General features: G+C 41.6%; 2 protein-coding genes across 5 annotated transcripts in view; one reads left to right on the forward strand and one right to left on the reverse strand.

Moving 5' to 3' along the window:
• The window catches only part of MCF2L2 (MCF.2 cell line derived transforming sequence-like 2), a 188637-nt gene extending 186248 nt beyond the window's left edge, over positions 1-2389 (reverse strand). For both annotated transcript variants that reach the window (XM_030027109.1, XM_030027096.1), the window contains exon 1: positions 1904-2389. In XM_030027109.1, the coding sequence (XP_029882969.1) occupies positions 1904-2006 (103 nt within the window). In that variant the 5' untranslated portion in view covers positions 2007-2389. The remainder of the gene's footprint in view (positions 1-1903) is intronic.
• A 7480-nt stretch (positions 2390-9869) lies between these two features.
• On the forward strand, positions 9870-23603 carry RFC4 (replication factor C subunit 4). 3 transcript variants are annotated; one of them, XR_003925542.2, is made up of 11 exons: positions 9870-10216; positions 10846-10924; positions 15604-15683; positions 16864-16983; positions 17903-18046; positions 18335-18455; positions 18910-19035; positions 20663-20743; positions 22525-22641; positions 23026-23147; positions 23368-23457. XR_003925542.2 is itself a non-coding variant. In XM_030029121.2 (10 exons), the coding sequence occupies exons 1-10, from the start codon at positions 10083-10085 to the stop codon at positions 23042-23044; spliced, it is 1017 nt and encodes a 338-aa protein (XP_029884981.1). In that variant the 5' UTR covers positions 9870-10082; the 3' UTR covers positions 23045-23144. The 3 variants fall into 3 exon arrangements, 2 of the variants coding, with proteins under 2 accessions (XP_029884981.1, XP_029884980.1); XM_030029121.2 differs by lacking the exon at positions 23368-23457 and having other exon boundaries at positions 23030-23144; XM_030029120.2 differs by lacking the exon at positions 23026-23147 and having other exon boundaries at positions 9871-10216; positions 23368-23603.
• Positions 23604-24309: the final 706 nt, after the last annotated feature.

Raw genomic sequence — 24309 nt, forward strand, 5'->3', positions numbered from 1 at the left:
TCACCAGTGGGTTTGGAAAAAATGTTCTTCCTTCAGCCACTAACAATTTTTTTTAACATTACTTGCTTCCATTTTTGCACAGCTGCTTTTTCTAGTTCCATGATTTGATAAAAACATGTGCACTGTCTACAAAAACGCAGGCAGACTCCACAAGTAGGGTCTGATTTCTAGGTCTTGAATGGCTGGGAAAATGGTGGGATTATCCTTCCCTGTTGGAAGCTGGTGAACTAGGCTCTTGCTTCAGTGTGAAATGGAAAAAGCCCAAGATCTGTGAGCTTCATTCCTCTCCCTAGGACTGACCTGCTGGTTGACCTCCAGGAAACCAATGAGACTCTCTAGCCTCAGCCACATGACCCAGAAACCTATTTGTCAGGGAACAGGGGAAAGGTTTATCAACATCCTTCTAGAGTCTAGGATGATTTCTTACATTGCTAAATGCTAACATAATGCTATGTTACCTCTAACAAATCCCTCCTGACATCAAGGGGGGTCCTCAATATGGATGATAGGGACCTGTATTGAGTCTAACAGGAAAACCAGGAGATGCACAAATCTCTTCGGCTCCACTGAAATACTCTTCCTAAAAGAATTAAATGTGCCTCATATTGAATCCCAAATCTTCATAATAAAAATGTGAATTCACGTGACTTTGTGTCAATCTGAATTTGTACAATTGCAAAGCAACTCATGTTGGCATCACTGGGTCAAAGAGGCTGATGCTCCAAGCTCTCCTGGCAATCATACTCTCTCTCCCATACCAAGCCCCTGCTGAGGTTACCAGCAGCACCAAGACTGACCCCTGGAGAAGAGCTTGGAGAGATGGGACCTGGTCTTAAGTATTTTATTCAGTTTAAATCTGCTTTTGTGCTATTTCTTTAGGCAAGCTACCAACTGCATTTGCTTTCTTAAACTTAGTTCAGCTGCTACAGCTAATATCAAACCCAAGAAGAATTTTGGTCTAAAATCTTAATTGTATATTGTCCAAAAGCCACCTTTTGATCACACTGTTTCATATATAGACTGAGCAAAGTCAATGGCAAAGGCATTTCAGGAAGCTGTGCAACATCTTTGGCATTCACAACACACAATCCATTACAAACACTGACAGCTATAAAATTTGCTCCCATGCAATTCAATTAAAAATATTCTTTTTACATGATGCAACACAGCCACAATCTGCTTTAACTCAATTGTATGTAACAAAAGAGGGTCCTAAAAGCTTTTCTCAGCTGATATTTTAATGACCAGCATCTCCTACTGTCTTGCTAGTTTCAGGTTATTTGGTTCCTTGTAGTTTGGTCACCAATGCCAGCAAGTGGGTAGCCAGCTTAGACTTACAAGGATGCCAGTGCAGAGTATAGGGCCTTACCTGTATTCATTAGCATTTGAAGGTTAGCAAACAGTAAAACCAAGCCTGGCATGGAGAAGAGCTTTTGGGATCCTGTCCTAGCACCTTCCAGAAACCTTGAAACAGCAATAGCAATAAAAAAGACTCTCTGAGAATGGGCTGCTATTCTAGTATCACAAACAAATGCAAAGCACATTAGCACTGCTGTTGCTCTAGCATCCTTCCATCATGCCCTTTTCTATACCAGCTCCCTGCAAGGAGGACTGCGCTTGGGTATTTTACACAGATCAGTTCACAGGTAGGACACTCTCTGCTCTTATTTTTTCTGCTTTTCGAAGAACTGCATGCTTGAAAAACAAACCAAACCATCAGTAAAAGGCTGTCTAATTGCCGAAAGCCATGCGTTTGCAATCTGCTGATGGGTCCTATTTCATGCACAGGTGTGATATTGTCACACAAAGGCTTCCTGCCTGTGCAGAGCATCAGCACCTCCTGGGGGAATAGGGCCCCCAAATCTACACAAATGTAGTGAGAAGAAAAATAAAGATGTCTTACCCACATGGGTGATAACTGTAGTCAGTCGCTGAGTGAGCTCCTGATGTGACATCTCTTCCTCTTTTAACCAAAAAAGCATTTCACACAGGGAACTGCACAGCATCCAAAAAAAGATGCACTCAGAGTGGGAGGCTGCACACTCACTGCCTCGCTTGCACACAAAGCGAGGACCACTCCCACGGCACGGCCCTTCCAGCTCTCACATCTTCTGCCGGCTGCTCACCTCTTCCAATTTGCTGCCGTCCATGCATGGAGCTAGAAAAGCTCCTTCCGAAAGAGGATTTTACCCCCCTTGACAACAGGAAGGGAGCAGGAGGGGGGAAATAAAAAAGGAAAAAGCAGCAGGCGAGTTGATTGTTTATGGCTTTTTTTCTCCCTTCTCCCGCGGATGAGGCAAAGGATAAAGAGACAAACCAGCAGGCAGATACCTTCCTCCAGGGAGACTTTTGGATAGTGATGCTGTGAGTCAGGGAAAAATCCTGGAGGTAGGAATGGCATCGGGAGGAGTGGAGCTGGCAGGAGAGCTGTAACAGCAGCAGCTGCTCTGCAACGCTCTCTTCACCAGCGTGCCTGGGAGTTGAGAACAACCCACCCACAGCCTCCAGTGCTCCCCCTTGGCCTCTGGGACCCAGATGCAGGCTGTCCCTAAGCGGAACCCCCAATGTCCCCAGAGACCTTCCTCCCACCCCCTCTATTAGGCCTTGCCTGACAAACAGGGCTGCTGCATACATGGAGGGGGTCAGTAGGCTTTTTAGGGGTGTTGTGGCCAGAGGCTTTGTTGCCCTCCTGCATGGACAGAATCCCTGGGATCCTGGTGTGGCTGAGCCCACAGGACCCTCTCCAGCTGCACTTGTACAAGAAAGGTGAATTAATTAGCCCTGGGTGCTGGGCAGGACTCACCTGTGATCATGGCCACAGAGATCAGCTGTGCCCGTGGACAGGCACTGGTGGACATCAGTGGGCCAGAGCAGGTTTGTGGGGAGCAGCTGCCCCTGGGTGTCAGGGACACAGCTGAGCCTTGCACAGATGTGTAGCTGCCACAGGGCAACTGGCTGCTGAGCTACAGGAAAGCTTCATCAACCCTCCCGGCTACAGACCCCAGCTGGGATCTAAGAACAGGAAAAGTGAGGCAGGCAAGAAAGTGCGAAAAGGCAGGGCATGCCAGAGACTTGTATGTCTCCATTCCCTCTTTGCACCTCCTCCTTTAAAGCCTACCTGAAGCTCCACCCAAGATACTTCTGGAAACAGGGAAAATTTATTACACATCTAAAAATGAAGAAATAGAGAAGGGCGCACTGCCTGCAAGATCTGCTCTATTCCCGCAGAATGGATTCAGCTCTGATTCCAGATTTCCCTACGCATCCATAGGATTTTGCTTGGGTTCACCTTTCCAGACATGCCAAAGAACATGATAACGTGTACACAAAGCTGGAGCTGTAAAATACCCCCATGGGCTCATTGGATCTTACAGCACAATTAGTGCATCAGTCCTGGTGTTGCAAAAGGCTTTATCTACCTCCGTGATGGGAAAATCCTATAATCAGCTGGCTGACCTACAAGCCAGTCTGAGTATCTGTACTGTTGTCCTCATTTTTGGACGATTGACCAACTGTGCTGAGAGGTTTCTTGCATACTTCTGTTGAGTTAGTTTAACAGCAAGTCTGCCTGAAAACAAGTGAGGAGGATGACTTCAGAGCCACCCACCTGCCAACATTTTGGGATTAAAGCAAAAGCCATTTTTTTCTGAGATCCTTTTTACTGCCCATCTGGGCAGTAAAGTTCAAGCTGTAAAGACCTTTACTAATGTTAAAAGGATTCCCTCAACCAGGGAAGAGATGTCATCATCAGGAAAAAAAAGCATATGGGAAGCAGACTGACACCCAGACATAACCTTTGGAGGGGTCTGAAAGATCTGGGATGCTTTATTTTGCTCTTGGAGGGTCACAGATTGCAGGTAGGAACATGGGACTAGAAAAGGCATCGTATTTCCAGGCACTTAACAGATTTTTTATTTTTTTCTGCAGGCAGAGACACTGTATAATCCCATTCATAAACGAATTAAACTCCACTGAAAAGCAGAGTAGATGGTTTGCTCTCACTACTCCTACAGCAAGGCTGTTCACACACATCAAGGATAGCTAAGAGCCTTTGTCTTATTTCTAGCTAAATTCATTCTCAGTTATTTTAAGACCATATGCTCCTATACCAACATTGTTATTCAGCATCAGTAACTGCAGGCACATGTACATTTGCTACTTTAAGATAATTTTTCTCTTATTATTTGTTCTTGCTATGTTAGTCTGCTTTCCAGTTTTCCACTATACCTTCAATAACTTTTGAAGCTTTGGTCAATTGCAATCCAATCCAGGAGACGGAAATTAGTTCTTACAGGTTCACTGAAAATTAGCAAGGTGTACAAAGCCTGAAGGCACAAAGGATGCAATAGGGACTGAATAATTATGTTTTGTGGCTGCTCCCTGCCCAGCTTATACTGTGGGGTGGGTTGCATAGGATTCAGTCAGAGTTGAGGGTGCTGTCCTACAATGTGAGTTATAACGAACAAAAGGGGGAAATTTGGGTTGTTTTGGTGTGAAGGTTTGGGCTGCAGAACACAGCCATGGGATAGCAAACTTCACTAGTCTTACCAGTCACAGGATGATTTCTTTACACTGCCAAGATTCAGTGGTGCCTGCATTAAAAAAGGCTGCTGTTCATAGTGTGTATTGCCATTACAAATTCCCAAATGGAAGAGCCACAGGGACTCAACCAAGTCAGAAATACTGCAAAAGTTCTGATGATCCACAGTTCCAGACCCAAGTTGAGAGGGGAAAAACAGGAACCTGGACTATAGGGATCTCTTGGAGACAGAGAGAAATGAAAGCCCTGTGCCTGTCACTCGAGGAATGGCTCAGAGATGCTGAAGCAACTTAGTCCATTGCTGTGATGGTAACAATTTCCAGTGCTGTAAATATTTGTGAAATTGAACCAGCACTTTTACGACAAATACAGAACTCCCCTCTGAAGGACAAAAGCCCTTGCTGATATACATGTGTTAGAGGTACAGAGGATGGTGACTTGCATTTCAGGCATGAGCCAGGTTCTCACCAGAAAGCAGGGCTGGGGGCTGTACGAACACCATGATTCCACTATTAAAATGATGGCCAACAGGCAAAAGAATTTGATTTCTCCATAGAGTGACAGCCTGACAAATCACCAGCCATTTATTAGATCCTGAATCAAACAGCTGAGGCCAACACATTGTAAGCAATTTTAATCAACAGTAAATTGCACACTGCAAACAAAAAATGTTTACAAGATCCTATGGCCTGGCCAGATGGAAGGGGAAACTCTTGCAGCAAAAAATATAGAGAGAATAATGTAATCTTTCCTTCTTTTTCATCTTATGTAGCCATATATCTCTTTCTTGTGTCACTGAAAAACTTTCAGCCAATGGAGACTGAAGGGCTGTTAAAGATCAAAATGAGATCCATCCATGAAACTAGCCTATCTTCTTCACTGTATTGATTATCTCCATTTTCCCAGTCCTACACAACCTTTATAGGCTTACCCACTCAGTTTTTCAGGAAAATCTCTTTCCAGAACAAGTTCACAACCTTCTGGTGTACAGAGTGCATCTGAAGACACTTTTATACCAGAAAAAAGGGACACTGATGGAATAACAGAAAAGTTTAGAATCCCTGTCCCAATTCTCTTCTTTTGCAAACAAACTACTTTGGTATCATACCTCTTCCTCCCTTAACTTTTGTCTACAGACTGTCTGATCCCCATATCAAAGGCTGGGGCTTTATTACTCACTGGGAAGAACTCTAACATTGTTGGCACAATCAGGAAAGGTAATTACACTGTCACCACTTCTGACTGGTTATGGCAGGACTTCAGATCTGCAGTGCATTTCCATTAGAAGAAACTGGTAAATGAGTCAGATACTTCTTTGATGCATACCTACAAAGAAGGCACACAGAGTGCTGTTTCCTTTCTCTAACATCAATCATGTAGTAAAGGAAAATACCACTCCAAATTCCAAGTTTTCTTACTTTTGCTGTTTTTAAAACAGTTCAGTCAACAGTGCTCTTTCTTAGCTTTTAAGAGGGTCACAGTGCTACTGTTTCTCTGGCTGTTCTTGGCTTTCCACTGTCCTCTCAGTCAGTTCCTGTGACAAATCTGGGCTTCTCTGCTAAAACTTGCATGTACACTTTTTCTCCCGCACACGCGTCCCCCAGCAATGCCAAGGTCTCTGCCTTCATGCTTAGCCTCTTGCCTAAGCTTTGCAAAGCCTGACCTGCTTTGCTTCAGATGCTGTTTCAGCTACTTTACTTGAAAAGGAGCACAGCTGCTTCTAACATCCATTCTGAAGGAAAAGAGGCCACTGAAGACACTAGTTTTAGCAAAGCTCTCTGCTCCTCTCCCTTTCTTCCTTCCCCATCACAAACCTTTTTATCACCATCATTTACATCAATCATTCACTGTCTGTGCTCCAGAACAACTCTCCTGACACAGACTGGGGCAATAGCCCATCTGTGAGTAGGACCACTAATATACCCTTAGGAAAGAGTGTATGAAACAGGCCACTTAAAGAGAGAGTCCCTCTCCTGTATTCCCCTTTCAGATTGCAGTGATCTGCGGTTCACGGACTTTCTGAGCATAAGTTTGCATTTGCCTGATCATATTTAATACTCCATTTCTTCATGAATCTGTCTAGTTGTTTTATGAATCTATTTATAATTTTGACAGCCACAAAGTTTGGTAGCAACAAGATTTGCAATTTAAATATGCATTGTGTGAAAAAAAAATACTTCTTTTGGTTTTAAATCTGAAGCCTGATATAGTTCAATGTCAGGCCTCTGGTTCCTGCATCTTGAGAAGGAATGAATAATTCCCTATTTGCAGTATCCATCTTAGCCATGACTTTCCATACAGTGATCATATCCCTCAGTCACTCTTTCCTGAGCTGAGCTGAATGCTGTCCTAGTTACTATCTCTTCATAAAAAAAAGCCAGTTCATACCTTTCAACATTCCTGCCGTCTTGCATTGAACCTTCTCTTGTTTACGCAGCTTGGACAGTGAAAACTGCTGGTTTCAGTCTGGTCTGTGTTGCTTACATAATTCTGACAGAAGTCTTCCAATGCTGAAAGTTATTAGATAAATGTTTGCTCTTAAACTTAAGAAAATATGTATATACCTATTTCTACTGCATTCACTTCTTTCAACAGTTTCTACCATCTTTCCTCTTTTAAAACAAAGCCCAAATTTTGGACAGAGCTGTTGGACAGTGATCCTGTAATTTTTAGGGTCAGCTTACTTCCTAAACTCTATGTAGTTTATTTTAAGGAAGCTACTTGTCCACTTTCAGTGTCATAAAAAAAAACAAGCTCATCTCTCAGGAAGCATTAATGTCAACTGGCTGAAGGTCCAGATTGATGCAAGCATGGGCAGGTCTCCAGGGCAGCAGGCAGAGCAATTTATAAAGATAGATGTCCTCCCCCTAATCAATTCTCCTGCCCTGCTACTGTCCCTAACACCTGACACGTTGGTTTTCTGCCAGATGAGCTCTTGAACCCTCATTCCATGGTTGTACCCCTGCAAATGCTGGCATAAGGAGACTAGGAACGAAGGAGACCAGGCTCCCCATTTAGGTCAGCTCAAGCTGATGAAAAACTGCCCTGCCACCAAAAGATGCAGTCTTCACCTCCCTACCCATCCCACGACATGCTCCTGCTTCTGCCTCCTGTCTGCTGTAGTAGTAGTGCAATGAATGGGATCATTTCACTGAGCAGCTGGATCTATTTGTACTAGTTATGAAACTAGACCTGAGGTACTTGGAAGACACTAGGGTTCAAGTGTGGCTGGAAGACCTAGCTATGATGAGAATAAAGAAGGTTGCCTTCAACCAGTATCAGTAATGAGGCATCTGCCGATGGTGTACTACTTCTTTCAAATACCAACACATCATGGGTTGTATAGCTTTATAAATTAAAATAAATAGTCTTAAATAGTCTTACATAATAATAAATCCAGCATGCACCAAATGATTAGCATTTTAAAGCTAAACTGGTCTTTCTATGCCAGTTTCTATTAGACTAACAGTTTCTATGGGCCACATTTGAGAAGCACTGGTGAGGCTAGTGAAAAACAGTCTCTGCCATGGGAAACGCTGGAGTCAAGCAAATGAGAGGACATCATAACTATCTGAGCTTGATCTGTTGGACCTTTAGGTGGTGAGTGAATGCAATTCAACAGAACAGAGCAAGCATAACTTTCAGTCCTTGTATATCTGAGGGGGAGGGGGAGAAAATCAGGCAGCAAGAGACAGGAGCTTGGGTTTCCTTATTCCTTTCTGGAAATTTTAACTTTTGTTAAGGTAATGAAACAAAAATTGTGTTACAAAGTTAAGTTAATGTAGCAGACAGGAAGTTCCATTGCTGAACTGAACCTGAGGCTCATACATATTTGATAAAATGCTCAAATGCTAAGTATATTTGAAGCGGCCCCATTAAGGAGAGTGGATCGAATAGAGACCACCAAATAGAATGAAGCTTCAAAAATACAACAAAGCTTTATACAGTTTCAGAAAGAAAGCTAATCTGTTCTAGCTGCTTATACATCCTTACCATTTCCAAGTTACTGTGACTTGGAAGTACCAAATATAATCACAGTGGGGGAAAAAAAATAGCATTGCATTTTCATCTAGAACAAGACAACTTCAGTAATTATATGTGTGGGCATTTCTTGCTGCTAAGGCTACAATCTGGATTTCATGCTTCAATAGCAGAATGCCAGATGAGAGGAAACAGCTTATTTAAAATTGCCCAGACAAGGATTACAGGCTTGTCTCACTGATAGAATGAGGTATTTTCAGCCTAAATTCTTTCCTGCATCTCCTTTTCCAAAGACTATTCATCTGTTGCCATAGAGACCATTTCCAACCTACTCTTTTCCCTTGCACAGGTTCTATTCTGGGTGATCACTACTGTGGCTGCCCAGGCCACTCTGGCTGTGCCTCGTGCCCAGGAGTAGCCAAGGGGAAATAGTAAAGCAGAAGATCTGCAACCACACAATATACAGCTGCCGGTAGCAGAATTGCTTTTGTTTTTTATCCACAAAGCTGGTACATAATTGGGAGGATAAGCTGTAGCTACCCAGCGCATGAAAATGTGGGCATGCATCACGACAGCCGAATCTGCCAGGATGCTTTTTTGTCATTTAAAGGGAACTGTCACATCAATCAGCCCCCTCATTTTTTTCCTGGCTTTGCTGTAACGGAGATTAGAATTAATGGGGCAACAGAAAGGATTCACTTCCACTTCACTGGTAGCTTTTGCACAAATAACCCCCGCGCCTGCACACCTGGGGGAGCTGCTCGCATGGCAACAGCAAGGGCCGGAGGAGGTTTGAGCAGCGACGGCCATACAACCGCAAATCGCCAGGGGCAGCTGGGGCAGGACAGGCCTGGGACAGACTCCGGCTTTCGTGGGTTTCACTTCCAGTGACCCACAAGACGCACCGCAGCCGCCAGGCGAGGCGAGCAGCCCCCGCCCCAGGGCCGCAATGGCTCCCACCTCCTGACAGGAGAGGCCCCTCCTCCGCTTGCTTTCGGCGCTGCTTTGGTACGGGGCTTTTTTTTTTTTTTTTTTTTCCTCCCTTCACTTGTTGGGGAAGGGGCAGTTGCGAGGGACGGCGAGGAGAGGGCGGCAACCGCCCGGCACTCCGCCGGAGCGGCCCTGAGAGAGAAGCGCGGCCATGGCGGCCTGAGGTAACGCCACCGCCCGGGACCGCCCGCTCCCCGCCCTGCGCGCGCGCACCCCCCCCCCGCCACCCCACCCTCCCCGCTTCAGAAACCGGAGCGTGCGCAGAGCTGCCGGCGGGCGCCGCGCGGCCCTTGAGCTCCTAGGCGTTACGTCAGCGCCCGTCTCCGCGGCGGGGCCGAGCTCTGTGGTTGGCTCTCGGCAGGCGGAAGCGGCCCCGCCCCCGGCCGGTGGCGGGTTGGCGGGAAGGGCCTGTGGGGCCTGTGGTGCGGTGGGCTCGCGGGCTCGCTCGCTCGCTGCGGGCTGTGTGCGGGCCGTGCTCGGTCTAACGGCTGGGCTGAGGGGTGTGAGGCTGTGAGGTGCAGGCGGCGGCCGGGCCGGGTCCGGCCCGGCCCAGTCCAGTCCAGTCGGAACCATGCAGGCCTTCCTCAAAGGCCCGTCTTCCATCAGCACCAAGCCCCCTGCTGCGAAGGAGAAGGGCGCAGCCGGCGCAGCGGGGAGCAGCGGGGAGGGCAAGAAGCTCAAACCCATCCCCTGGGTGGAGAAATAGTAAGGGCTTTTCTGGGGCAGTGGGGTCGCAGGCAGGGGTGGCAGTGGCTGGTCGGGTGTGTGTGGGGGTTGGATCTGGAGGGGATGTGTGGAAGAGGGGGTGGGTGCACAGCAAAGGGGGTTGCAGCTGTAGGTGTCTCCCACCTGGGAGAACAGCTTTAACTTTTTCTGTTATGGGGGAAAACCAGCACTGTGAACTACTGTAAGAGCTCTTTATTGGTGTTAACTGAGCAGAAAATGCTTGCATCGCTCATGTCAAGCAGTGCCGTTTCATTGCTGTGGCTTGGTGCAGAAGTGCCTTAAATGCTTTGGTTTTGAGAAGCTTTTGTCAGCTCAAAAATTGGTAAAATATTGCAGTCTGCAATATAGTTCTGTTTCTAAAGACAGCTCGGGCAGATGTTTACAATAGAAATAGACAAACAGCTTCCTGAGAAATTAGATCACTTCAGTAATACAGACCAGAGGCATTAGACGGGTTTCCCATTACGTTTTTGACCTCAACTACAAAACTTGCTGTAATTCTTCAGTACCTGATGTGATCAGAAAGGGAAATGTTTTTTTTTCTCAATTTCAAGCTTCTTCTGAAACTGTGTTAGTTAATAAATTGCATTTAATATCTTTTCATTTAGTCGCCCCAAAAATGTGGATGAAGTTGCCTTCCAGGATGAAGTTGTTGCTGTGCTGAAAAAGTCCTTGGAAGGTGCTGATGTGAGTGTAATGATAACATCTACCCAGTCAGTATGTTTAGGCAGAAACTTTAGCCAGTGGTAACAAAAACTTCTCTTTTCTAACTCAGCAATGATAATTTTTACAGTGGTACTTTACTAACAAGCTAAGTGGCTTCCTCGTAGTATGTTGTGATGTATGTGTGAAATTTGTGATGCTTCCAGCCCTCTGGACGTTGTAAAATTGTCAGCTCTGTATTACAGTTTGGAATTTTTCTGGAAGAGCTCAGTTGGTAAACTTCTTGTTAAGAGTTTCAAATATGGAAAGGCTTTTGTTGTCTCTGCACTACTATTCAGCTAGTACTTTTGACATTTGTGTTTAAGAGGAGAGGGGAAATCTTTCTTTCATAGAAAAGTCTGGATTGCCAGTCATTCCTAACAGTTCTAGTGATCTATTAGTGCTTCTGTGAAACCGCTAAACGTTAAAACAAATATACTGTTTGCTAATGAGGGAAGTTTAAGTTGCAAGTGCCGGGTCTACTACTTAGATAGCAATCCCCCAATTTTTTGCATTAAAGTTTTGAGGTAAATCTCTTTTGGCTTTAAAAAGCTAAGTATGACAATTGCACTAACGTCACTCCTGTGTTGGCATCTGTGACCTAGGAATATAAAGAGGGTGAGCAGAGCATTTTTAGTTGCTTTTGTTTACACTTGCATGTGCTTTTGGATAAAAATTTAGTAAATATATTCAGTATGAATGATGGTTATTTCCTCCAAACCAGATGATGGGGAGGTGGAGGGACTGAAGGGAGAAATAAAGTAGGTAGCCAAGAAATGGCTGTGCTTTTTTGCAAATCTGGTCAATTCCTTCCTTTGTACATGCTGAGACTTTTTGCTCCATGTTTCCACCTAGAAGGGTCATTCTTGTGCTCCAAAAGCTGTTTCTGTTTTCGTGGACTGCTAATGCCAGCTGAAGTGGTTGGTAAGGATGTTCTGAAAATGACATTTGTGTTGCGGCTCTCTGCTCACCAAGAGCTAAAACAAACAATTTGGACCTTCCAGAGTTTTATGCAAGAAGCCTTTCACTTGTAGTGTGCTCTGATGCGCAATATGCACAGGTAGTCTTTGGGATTTGAAAATTTTATCTTAAGACAATTTGCTCTGCAGTTCTGGTTTTGACTAGTATGAGCCCATTTCTATCTGAAAATATTTATTTAATCAGAACTTGCAAAAGCAGAAGTACCTTATGTGTTTTAGTGTAGGGAGCCAAAATGAAGCTGGTATGACAGAACTGGGAAAGACTTGTATAATTTCTTTCTTTAGTTCATGTCTCCGGATTCAATTTACTTTGAGAATGCTGTTGTAATGTGACCTTGTCATGAAATGTTGTACCCAGAGAAATCTGGGTTTCAACAGCAATGCTGCTATATTATAGTATTTGTACAGTTGAGGTAATTAGTGAGGAACTATTAATAGCTAAGGAGAAATGAGGTGCTGCCACCTATTCTGTTTGGACATATCGGTCATGTAACTTTGCTTAGGTGATGGGTTGTGAAGTTCTATTTTGAGCAACAGCTATTTAAAACCTTACAGCTTCTGGATCAGCAATGTTTCTCAGGTTATGAGCCTAGTACACTTGTGTTGACTTTTTGCCTTCTGAGTTGAAAGGCAAATTATAACTTCTGCTTATGGTTACAGGCTTTGTATTTTGCTATAGCTACCCAAACTCAGCAAGGCATTTGAGAACAAAATCACGCAAGTACTTTAAAATATTTGACACTTTTAAAATTTGGACATTTTTGTTAATCCTTGAATAGGCTTATTGTGTCAAAAAGGCAAAAGTGTAATTTAAACTCTGAGGTGACTGGTACTTATTTCAGAAGTTCTTACTGAATTTGGAGATCTAGTGAGATCAAAGAAACAGCTGTGACAACACTGTAGGTTTGTGTAATGTGCTTTATTTAAACCTTAGTGTTGAAAATGGAGAGCCAGTCCTTTGTTGATTGGCCTGTATTTGTGGGCCTTGGTTTGGGAGCTGCTAAATGGAGCAGGACTTTTAAGTCCTTGATATATCTTCATCTGTAATAGCAAGCATCTGTCTTGTTATAAACTGGGGAGTCCAGAGTCCAAGTGGTTTTGAACTGGAGGAGTTTATTTCTGTCTGCCAGGACTGTTGATTTGTTGTTGCTTTTTGCAAAGAAACCGACAAGTGTAATAGTATTCTTTCATTTTCATTTACTTCATTTCATATCCTAATGACTGAAAAGGGAGTTAGGTGTAGGATTATCATTGCGATTTACATCTTCACTTGTACTGAAACTTCTAGAAAAGGAGTTGGGGTTTGCACTATATGCGGTAACTTTCCCATAAGCAGGGTGATGCCTGCAGGTATCCTGCTTACCCCTGGCAAGCATGGAAAAATGGATAACCAGATCAGGTTGCAGTCTGTTTAAAAATACTGCCACAGTTACATAAAGGACTAGGCTGTCCTTGCTGAAAAGTAGTGTAAATACTGGTTATAACTTCAGGGAGAAACAAGCGGAAAGGATGCTGAAACAGAAACAGTAGTAAAGTATGGGTTTAATGGAATTAGGAAACAGATTCTTATTAAAACTTTTTACCTGCTAATGCTTGTTTTGAGAACTAGTAGAGTGTGAATTAGCAGAGGCATGAAATTATAAATCTCCACAAAAATGTCTACCCTTGCAGGGTGCTAACCTAACACGGTTTTTGGTGAATTTTCAGCTGTCATTCAGTAAACACTTCCTCTCCCTGGAGCTTTCCTAAAAGATATAGGGGGATAATAATGTTGTGGCAGCTAATTAAATGTGAAAAAACATTTGTTAGTACTGGATGCTGTTTACTTTTTAGTAACTAGGGAAATAAGCAACGAATGATTGGCAGAAAGAGCAGGCAAGACTTGAAATGGATTTATTTACTATAAATTGATTAAAGATTGAAATTCTTCTATCTGTACTTTTACAGTATGTACACAGTTGAATCTGTTCTCTGTGTCTTATCTTAGTTGTTAAAGTGGGATGCTTGTTACCAAACTGCTCTGTCTCTATTTCATTTTCTGATTATGGATTGTGTACTCCTGCATTTTTGTCTGCTTTTGGATGTCTTTGGTTTTGCTGTTCCCATTCTGTCTGCATTGCCTGCTATGTTCAGCATAAAATTCTCTAATCTAATTTTAGTTGACTCTTTTTAAAAACAGAACATTTATTAAGGGCTGGAAATCAAGTCAGACTGAGAGGTTTGTCTTTTTGCTATTGATCGGAGGGAACTCTTGGAGTCTTGTTCTGAGAATGTAGAACTGGAACATCCCCTGCTGTCAAAAGCAGCAGTTTTAAAGCACAACCTGATAATTTGTAAGAGGGATTACTTGAAATAATAGTATAGAAAGCTATCACTCCTATGCTAATTAGAAAGCTTAATTTCAGCCAAAATTTAGCATGGTGAACTTACAGAAGTTTGGTTTATGCCAACTTTGTTCTGTGTCCCTGCATTGCTCTGATAGGGACATCAGTCATATTCCCTCTCAGCTTTGTTTTGCTGAGCTAACTAAATCAAACCCTTTAAAATGAAAGTCAGTTCTCATAAGATAGGCTCTTCACTCGTTTAATCACCTTTCCCAGTTTGGATTCTTCATCCTTGACTAAGGGTGACCTGAACTGTGTGTAGCTTTCCAGAGGAAGTCTTATTAGCCCCCGTTAGCATTAATAATTTTTCATCTGCATTGAAAGTGCACATTCTAGGGCCACAGTGTTACACAGGCTTACACTGTTCCTCTGACTGACAGACAAAACAGTCAGATTTTATTTTATTCCAGCTGATGAATTCCAGATGTCTAGCAGATATTTAATTATATTCTCAAATTGTGAGATTTTATGCTTTGTGCTGTTAAATGTCATCCTATAAATATTACTGCAGTCTTTGCTGTGCTGCTTTGATCTTCCTGTGTCAGCATATTTCTTTAATGCATTCCTATTTTTCATGCTGAGATTATTAATTAAATTATTTGAAGGAGCAGTTAACCTGTTCTCTTTAAGAAATTCCACTGGTCTCTTCCTTTGAAAAAACCTTGGATGTATGTAGAAATTCGCCAGCGCTATGCTTTCCAGTCAGTTGTTGCAAGCATCTCTGTGATTAGTGTTAGGTTATGTCTGCATTGCACTCACTGCAGTATAGTGCAGGCATTCACAAGCTACCTTACTGCAGTGGAGTTAGTGGCAGCACAGAATTCACAGCAGGGCTTGAAAAGGCAGTCTGGGGAGCTGAGAAAGTAAGGGATAGTTAACCTGTGACAGATTTTTGTCACAGCTCACTGCTAGTATTATCCAGACTGTTTGAAGGGCATCCTTGGATACATTTGCATGTCACTGCAGTCATAACAGTAAGTTCTGTAAGCTTTAGTGATCTCAGACGTGACCTGGAGGGAATATATCAAAATAAGATATTAAATTGAAGTATCAATTTTGATAGACCATGTGATGGTGCCACCAAATAACAGCTTGTTCATGCAGCGTTATAAACAGCAACTGTTTGTCCTCCTTTTAGAGCACTATGTGCAATGACCTAGAAGTGAGAGACTTGGTATTATTTACCAGGAGGAGTAGATAGTTTCTGTTCTATTAGGTGCTCAGATTTTCAGTAGGTTTTCTTGTTTGTGGTTTGTTTTGTTTATTTGCTTTCCTTAAAAATGGTGCCTTGCTGTTTCAGCTTCCCAATCTGTTGTTCTATGGCCCACCTGGAACTGGAAAGACTTCCACTATTTTAGCAGCTGCTAGAGAACTCTATGGGTAAGCTGGAATCAAGTTGCTTTGGTGTAATCAATGATCACATGTCTCTAATCATGTGATGGAGTGCCTTTTGGCATTGCCTGTTCTGATGTAGCTTCTAGGTCTTTTTCAGGAATATCTTTACATTCTAATTTGGCACTAACATGAGATTTCTTTCTTATTTGTCCTGTCACAAGTCATTGATTTCTGTTACCAATATAGACTTAATACACTTGAGACTAGCAGCCATGTAACCCTATAGCAAAGAGTATGAAAAGAAATGGCTTACTGACCTTTGTGAAGGAATTCCAATTTTAATGGTATATTCAGTAAGTTGTTAGCTACACACAGATCTCAAAGTACTTCATAAAATGTCTGAATTGTAATCTTTCCATTATGCACCATTGAATTGCGTCTGGAAGTAATATTGGGAGTTAGACTAAAATTCAGCCTGTGTACATTCATCAACTCACTTGTAACACTTGGGAGTTTTTGAGTAGTGAATTCAGTGACCCATGAGCCAAAAATGGATGAGGAGGTGGTTTGATATTATGATCAAATCTAATGTTGACTTTAGTACCTCCCCCTGGCCTTCCATTGTCACCTTTTAATTTTTGGCTCATGTTGCTTTTTGGAGAGAACCACTTCTAGTTTAACAGTAGGAAGACAACTCCACATTGTGTGTCCATTTGAATTCCCAGAACTTAAATCCACTGTATTTTTTTTATTTTTTTTTTAATCAGAGGTGCTGCTGTATAGTACTGCTGCTAAATACTGTCTGTATTATACTTTCTAGGTATTTCTTTCTGGTAGTATTGCAATGGCAGAACACTGCCAGTGACTCTATCTGGGCATTTTACTGGTTCTTCCACATTGCTTACAGCATATAAGTAGAAAGGCATATAATATAGCGCTCTGAACTTATGAAGCCAACTTCCTACTTTTTTTCCTGGATAACTGATGTAATTTTACACTTCATTGTTTTCTGCAGTCTGGGAGGCAATTGTAAAAATAGCTAATGGAAATTAATACCTGACATTTAATGATCTCAGCTTAACTGTCTTTTAACAAAGTATGTTATTTAGTAATGCTGGCAAAGATAATACTTGCCATTCAAAAAGGCTAGAAGGGTTGTTGATATACTTTATAATGTATCATCACAAGAGTTAGCAGCTAACATGTTGTAATAAAAATTTTGCAGGCCTGAATTATTCCGGCAAAGAGTTCTTGAGTTAAATGCTTCTGACGAGCGTGGAATACAAGTGATTAGGGAAAAAGTGAAGGCTTTTGCTCAGCTAACTGCATCTGGAAGCCGTTCAGAGTAAGTGCTGGATCAAACCCTTCTTGTTTAGGACAAAGCAGATGGTTGGTTTTGTTTAGGTTAACTTTATCACTCTAATATAAATGATGGATCAGCACTGCCCAGAAGTTTGCAAAACACACAGTGCTTTGGCTAAGCTTTGACTTCATGTAATTTCATGTTGAGAGTTTGAATACCAGGGGGGAACTTTTACTAGTGCTGTTAGAGAGAGGCAGACAGGGAAAACCCCAAAAGATCAAGCCTTCTAGATGTGGTGATAACGTTCTTGCCTTTGCAAATGTTGTCTGACTACCATAGGAAAGCTTCTTTGGGTAAATTGTGGTGGAAGTTACTTGTCTAGTACTTCTAATCTGCAGCATCTCATACAAGATGGGTGCTAGTTTATAAGATGCTAACAAGACTCTGGTGTTAGGTGGTGAGAAGCCCTGTGCAGGTGAAGCCGTATATGTGGAAGAAACAGATTGTGGAAATAGCAGGAAGAAACTGCATGCCAGGTCTGTCTGGCAAGAAATGGTCTTGTGTACTGAAATTAGTCTGTTGCAGTGTTCTTTGAAGTTCAGGGAATCAGGAAGCCTGTAAAAAGAAGAGCTGCATTAGTTGTTCAAAGAAGAAACTTAAAGCAAGAGTACGTATTTTAGAGGACTTTTGCAGTATTCAAGTGCCGGTCTTTCTGTGGGAACCCAGTCGTCCCCCCCTTTATTACAAATATTACAAATATTAGTCCTTTATCTAAAAATAATAAAAAAAAGATTTAACCTCTGAATACGTTCTATTTATCGGGTATAAATACTTAAATAAAATATAACTTGCTATTTGCAGTGGGGTTGTTTTTTTTTTTTTTTTTTTTTGTTTTTTTTTTTTTTTTTTACTTTGTCTATACATTGCATATCTCCTGGTTAACAGATTTCTTATCTTTCAGTGGTAAAGTTTGTCCTCCTTTTAAAATTGTAATTCTGGATGAAGCAGACTCAATGACTTCAGCAGCCCAGGCAGCCTTAAGACGCACAATGGAAAAAGAATCTAAAACAACACGTTTCTGCCTTATTTGTAACTACATCAGCAGGTATATGTCAAATTTGTTGCTTATTTGGACTTGTTGCCCCTCCTGTACTCTATTCTTTTTTGGTCCCCCCGCACCGCACTGAGAGGTTGATACCTAGTTTTCATAGTTTTCAGTTAATAGAGATCGAGCTATGTGAATACAAGACTGAAGACAATGTTTAGGTTTCAACTAATTTTTTACAGTGTTGCAGTTTTACAGTTATGTTGCCGTTTTCTGCCTTGATAGCTTTATCTGTATGAACTTCACCCATGCATTCATTTACCAAACACTTACCTTCCTTTCTTTCAGAATAATTGAACCTTTAACATCTCGATGCTCCAAATTCCGCTTCAAGCCTTTGTCAGACAAAATCCAACAGCAGAGGCTATTGGACGTTTCTGAGAAGGAACAAGTGAAAATCAGCAGTGAGGTAACTTCATGGTTGCCATGTAACTTTATTCCTTAATCCAGTGCATAATTGCATTGCAGTGAAAGGGGCTAAGTCAAGATACTTTTCCAGACTGCTCAATTTTATTAAATACAATATAAAAACTCATTTAGGTATTATCTTCCTTCCATAGATGGGATGAATTTTAAGAGTCTTCCTAAAACCAGGGAAATATCCACTAGAGAAAACTGAAGCAAAACTATAGGGCTTTTTGTTCTGTGCTGAGTATACTTGCATTAAACCATGCTTCATTCCAAAATTGCCAGCACACATTTATATTACTGAGAGGTTGCTTTGTACCTTGTGTATTGTGCCTGTCTGTGATAATCTGCTTTAGGCACTACTTGATGTTTTAAAATCAATGTGCTGAGAAATTGTACTGGATTTTAATTAACAGTGAACATATAACTTGGCATTTTCTGACATCATCTTTCAGGCAGTATCGTACCTTGTTAAAGTGTCAGAAGGGGACTTAAGAAAAGCAATTACTTTTCTTCAAAGTGCCACTCGCCTAATGGGTGGGAAAGAGATCACAGAGAAGATAGTCACTGAAATTGCTGGGGTAAGCTATGCTTTACAGTTTCTTCTGTAATTAGTCTGAAAAGCATTTTTGTAGTAAGTCTACTTGCTACCTGTATCTACCTTTGCTCTAAGTTTGATTAAAAAATTGTTTTATACCCATTAGTATTGCAGTATGGTACCAATACACTGTCCACCAGAATTTTAAAGACTGCCTGATTCTGTACACGTACTACATAGCAAGTTTCTAGCAACTTATTCTGTAAGTCAAGGAAAATTGTAAAATAGTCTTATAATTCAAACTGAAGTTGAAATATTCTGCCCACGAATGCAAAATGTATTGCCTTTTGTGGGAGAGTAGACTAGAACATGTTTTTGGTGCTTTTATATATGTGTGTGTACATAAGTATAGATCATTGCAATATATGGTTTGGAAACACCACAGGGGGATGACTTCCAGTAGCAGCTCATTTTCAACTTAACGTTCACAGTGACAGTGTCTCTTCAAGGATCTGTGTAGATTTTGCTTTTTAACAAAATAGCAGTGATTTCTTCTAGAATGACATAGGTAATACTGACAAGGACAGGAGAAACCTGAGAGGAAATGCATTTAGTAAAACTTGTGTGAAGGTGCTCCTATAGCAGCAAAATACTTACCCCATAAACAAAGAAATGTGAGATTAGGAGTTGAGGAGCTTAAAATTAAATGGGCTTTAATGATGGACACACTTCCCTTGAAGGTGCTACTACCATAGCTAATTGTAAGGGTTGTGAGTTTTTCACTCTGATGGAACCAGAGGCAATTGCTACTGTGCATGTTTTACAGAATAGTTTTAAACAATTTTCTCAGTGAACTAATTGTTCAGTTTTGTATATCTAGCTGTAGAAAAGGGCTAGATTTCACTTACAGGTATCTGTAAATCTCAGTTTCTAAGAAGCCTGACAGAAGTTGACTGTAATGATAGGAAAGAGAAGCATGAAATTCCATTATTGAATAATGCTTGTTTAAACCAAAGGAACCCAACTTTACGTCTTCATAAAGACTTCAAGTTCTTGGTTGTACATAACTTTTGTGACCCTGGAGTGACCTTAGTACAAAAGATTAATAAAGAAGCTTTGAAACCGAACTGTCCAGGCCCTCAACTGACAGGAGTGAGTAGAGGGGAGAAAAGATGGGCAGTGCTTTTCTGCTCAGAGCTAAATAATCGCATGTCAACTTTTTCTTCTGATGTATTGTCTGATCTTGTTGCATTGGGCTTTTTTTGTGTGTCCCTGGTGCATCACTGGAGAGAAAACTGATTTGCTGTTTTGCTTAGGTGTAGAATGGTACAGAAGGCATTGGCTGATCTAATTGTTGAAGTAGGTCCTCTACTTAGTGTCCTGAATAAATGATTGTGTGTTGGATTTATGAAGGTGACTTTGACAATTCACTATCATTATATAGTTTTTATTTTAGTCTCACCAATATAGGACAAATATTACAGCCTTGCTCTCACTCCTAAAATTTAGCTAGTCTGTCTTATATACTGGCTTGAAAGTGGTTGGGTGTGTAGAGGAATGAAATACTAAAATGGCTTCCTTCATAAGCAGTTTGTATCTATTACCGTAAGCATCAACTTAAAATTGAAGTTTACAGAGTTGAAGTTAAGAAATGTAACTTCTTGTTACAGGTCATCCCTAAAGAAACAACTGATGAACTGCTATCTGTCTGCCAGAGTGGTTCATTTGAGAAACTGGAAACACTGGCAAAGGTAGAGTCCTTTTAGTGCTCTAGCCTGGATATTTTTCTAGGTCACTGCCCTGTGAATCCTTTGTTGCTGGGCTGCAGCTGAAGAACGTTTGGCCTCAGGTCAGTTAGGATGCACGGTTCAGAACGCATGTCTTTTAACAGTTAGTACTCTGATCTTTCCTTGCTGAGGAAGAGCTGTCAAAGCTGCAAATAAGATTCCCTACCACTGTGACTCTGGCTTTCTCCTGAGTTAAACTGCTGACACGTGGAGCTGTTAGGCTGAATTAGGCGGAGTAGGAATTTCTAGTGAGACACTTGGCTCAGGCCTTTAGGACTGTGTCTTCAGTGGACTGGACTAGTCTCTGGACTAGTCACTTTCTTCATTACACAGAAGCTGTGTTAGATCAGAAGTATCTTAATAAAGCTGTAGTAAGTCTTCAGTTTTAAAGTATTTCATGTGAATCTTGCAGTAAACTAGTGATTGTCTTACAAACTGCAGTGACTTAAAATAGATCTTGCCGGAGAAGGCACAAGCTACTGGTATAGAAGTGGATTTATTTTCTTTAATACAGAAAAGGTTCTTACTCTCTTGAAGAACGGGGAATTCCTAATCTCATGAGTTTAAAGGAGGCTCAGACAGTCTTGAACTGGATTTCAAATCAAGGAGTTGTCCCTGACAGAGGGGAGGATGCCACAGTACCATTCTCCCTTCCGGTGAAATGTTCCATGCCTGTATGAAAAAAGCCAGTATTGGTCAGCCTCCTGCTTTTTACTTGGCTGAGCCTCGCTGGATAGTTTGGGCAGGACCTCTGGGTTTGAGTCTGGATTTATTCTCCTGTAAACTTGCAGCAGATCTTAGAATTGTTATGCGAGGATTTGTGAGGATGCCACTACCTTACACTTTCACATTTACTTACTGTGATGTCTGAAAATGTGTTGATCTTAAGAGGTGATCTTCTAAATCCTTAGAGCTGGTATAGTCTTTCTTCAAACCATGATCTAATCTAATGTAGTAGTTTGGAACTGTTCTCCAGTTTCTAGGGTAGGCATTTTATGGTGGGGTTTTGTTTCAAATACTAGTGCTTAATATGCAGTTGACACAATTGAAATGCATACTTCTGTAAAGCACAGGTGTATATTTTGCTGTAGAGAAAAATAAGGTTGCACCAACTCTTTTTTCATAAATTTCTCCCTGCCTAAATGTCTTCATGGACTACTCTTCTTAATGTTTACTGGTTTTGTAACTGGGCATTACTGATTTTAAAAAAAAAAAGCAAGCTATCTTTAGTTGCCATGGCTTATATTTTACTAAAAAAGTTTTGGCCTTACAGATCTCTGTATGCCTGAGGCTAGCAACTACCAGATGAAGAAAATAAATCAAAGTAGGTGGCACTTTAAAATGTGAAGGCTGTTGAAACTGCCACATGATGCGGTGGATGCTAAGCTTTCCTAATTTTAGAATACAATTGGACAGGTTCAGTGGAGGCTGTTAAATGCTTAAAATGTCTCTAGCTCACAAAATCCCCGAGGTGTAAATTGTCAGAAGCTGGAGGAATATTTGGGCAAAGTAATTGCTATATGCCTGCTGTGTTCTTGCAGTCTTTCCTAGGTGCTCACTTCAGATCCCTGTCAGGTAGGATGCTGGACTGTATATGGACTACTGTCTTGTCCTATAAAATTTAAAAGTTCCATAATAAATTTCAGTATAGTCTTTCAGCTCGGACCTAATTTTTCAGATTGGTTTTCCAGTTTGTGGTGTTTCTGCTGCTAAATCATTTCCATTTTCCTCTTTCCCGGACACAGAATCTCATTAATGAAGGGTATGCTGTTGCTCAGCTTGTAAACCAGCTGCATGATACTGTTGTTGAGAGCGAAGATTACAGTGACAAGCAGAAATCTGTCATTGTTGAGAAACTTGCGGTAAGTCTGTAGCTTGAGTTAAAAAAAAAAAAAATTCATCATCTCCACTGATTAATTTTTGTTTACGCACTGTCTCCCAAGAAGTATACATGATTTATTTTTAGTTCTGAGTGTTTCTTGGTAGAACCTAAATTTTTGTCCTGAGAAATTTCATGAGAAAGATTTGAAATACAGTTAAGTGAATTATTAGGCATATTATATTGTTCTAATGGGACTCAAGCAAGATGTTTGTGGTTTGGGTTTTTTTGGTTTTTTTATTTAGTAAGACAAGATTAAGTCAGCACCTAAAAAACCCTAGGAGGTGCAAAATGCAAGGTTTTGTTCTGGTGTGTAAAATACGCCTTTCCAAAAAAAGAGTTAATGAACTTGCTAAACTTTGACCAGGAAGACAAGACAGCTGTGATGGAGGTTTTGCTAAATTCACTGAAGAAAGGCAGATAGTGTTGATGACCTGCAGAGTGATGCTCCCAGCAGTTGGTTGCAGAGCAAATGGTGCATCCCTTCCTGTACGTAAACTATCACGCCTTGGCCTCCTCAAGAAGATGGAGGCTGTTTTTCCTGGTTTGGTATGATGTGGGTACGTGATGTGTGACTGCTGAAGTCGTTGCAATTAAGTAAACAGTTGGTGAACTTCATCTTGGTGTTCACCATTGTAACCTAAGAGACAGCTGCCTTCAGCACCACCATTTTAAGCAAGTTTTACCTTCTCTCCTCTTCTCTTTGCAGGAAGTAGACAAATGCTTGGCAGATGGTGCTGATGAATACTTGCAGCTGATGAGTCTCTGTGCCCTTGTGATGCAGCAGCTCACACAGAACACATAACAGCTCCACTAGCAGTGGCTGGCAGCAGAGTAGAGCAGCTTTTTGTTTCATGGGTGGCCGAGGTTCTGAGAGCCAGGGACCTCTGTACTTTTGTACTGGTTTTTGCAATAAAAGGACTGCTTAGCAGTTGGAAAAGCTCATGCTGGAATATTTGATTTTTTTTTTTTTTTTTTTACACTAGGTTAAAGAGATCTCTAGCTGCTGAGGGGCCAGTAATGCTCCTGCTTTGGGGTTCTTTATGTAAGCCTACAACACAGAAAGGTAAATGCATCAAAAATGAGTGTATACTTAGTCATCAGCAGCTGAAAGCAGAGAAAGGGCAAGTGGTTCCTTCCAGCCCATGTTGCTCTGTTTTCCAAGTATTGACTTAGCAAAACGATCCCATCCTTACTGAACACAAGGCTTCAGGCTGAACCCAGCTCCTGAGGGAGCATGTCCCAGGCCACCTCCATCTTGTATCAGACCCTTTAGCATTAAATGCTGCAAAAAAAAATCACTAAATGTGTTGCAACACACTTATTTCACCCAGGCTATGCTAAGTAAGAAAAAATGCAGGGTGAAGGGCATCTGATGTTCTAAAGAAGGTGCTTAGATTTTCCCCATTTTCCACTCTTGCTCACAAAAGCAGTTTTTAAAGCTGTTTGTTAGCTGTATAAAGAACAGTTTTCTGGGGTGGCTGAGCATCTTTGGGGTAGTCTTGGACCCCTGGGTCTGGTCCCTTCAGATGCTACTTTGAACAGCTGTTGGATTCTGCTTACTTTAACCTTGCATTTCCTGTACTGCTCCACCCTCCTGAAGGCAGTTAAAAACAAACAAAAAAAAGCCTTGGGCTGGTAGTAAGCATAG

The sequence above is a fragment of the Aquila chrysaetos genome, chromosome 10, assembly GCF_900496995.4.
Source record: "Aquila chrysaetos chrysaetos chromosome 10, bAquChr1.4, whole genome shotgun sequence".
In the NCBI taxonomy this organism is placed as follows: Eukaryota; Metazoa; Chordata; class Aves; order Accipitriformes; family Accipitridae; genus Aquila; species Aquila chrysaetos.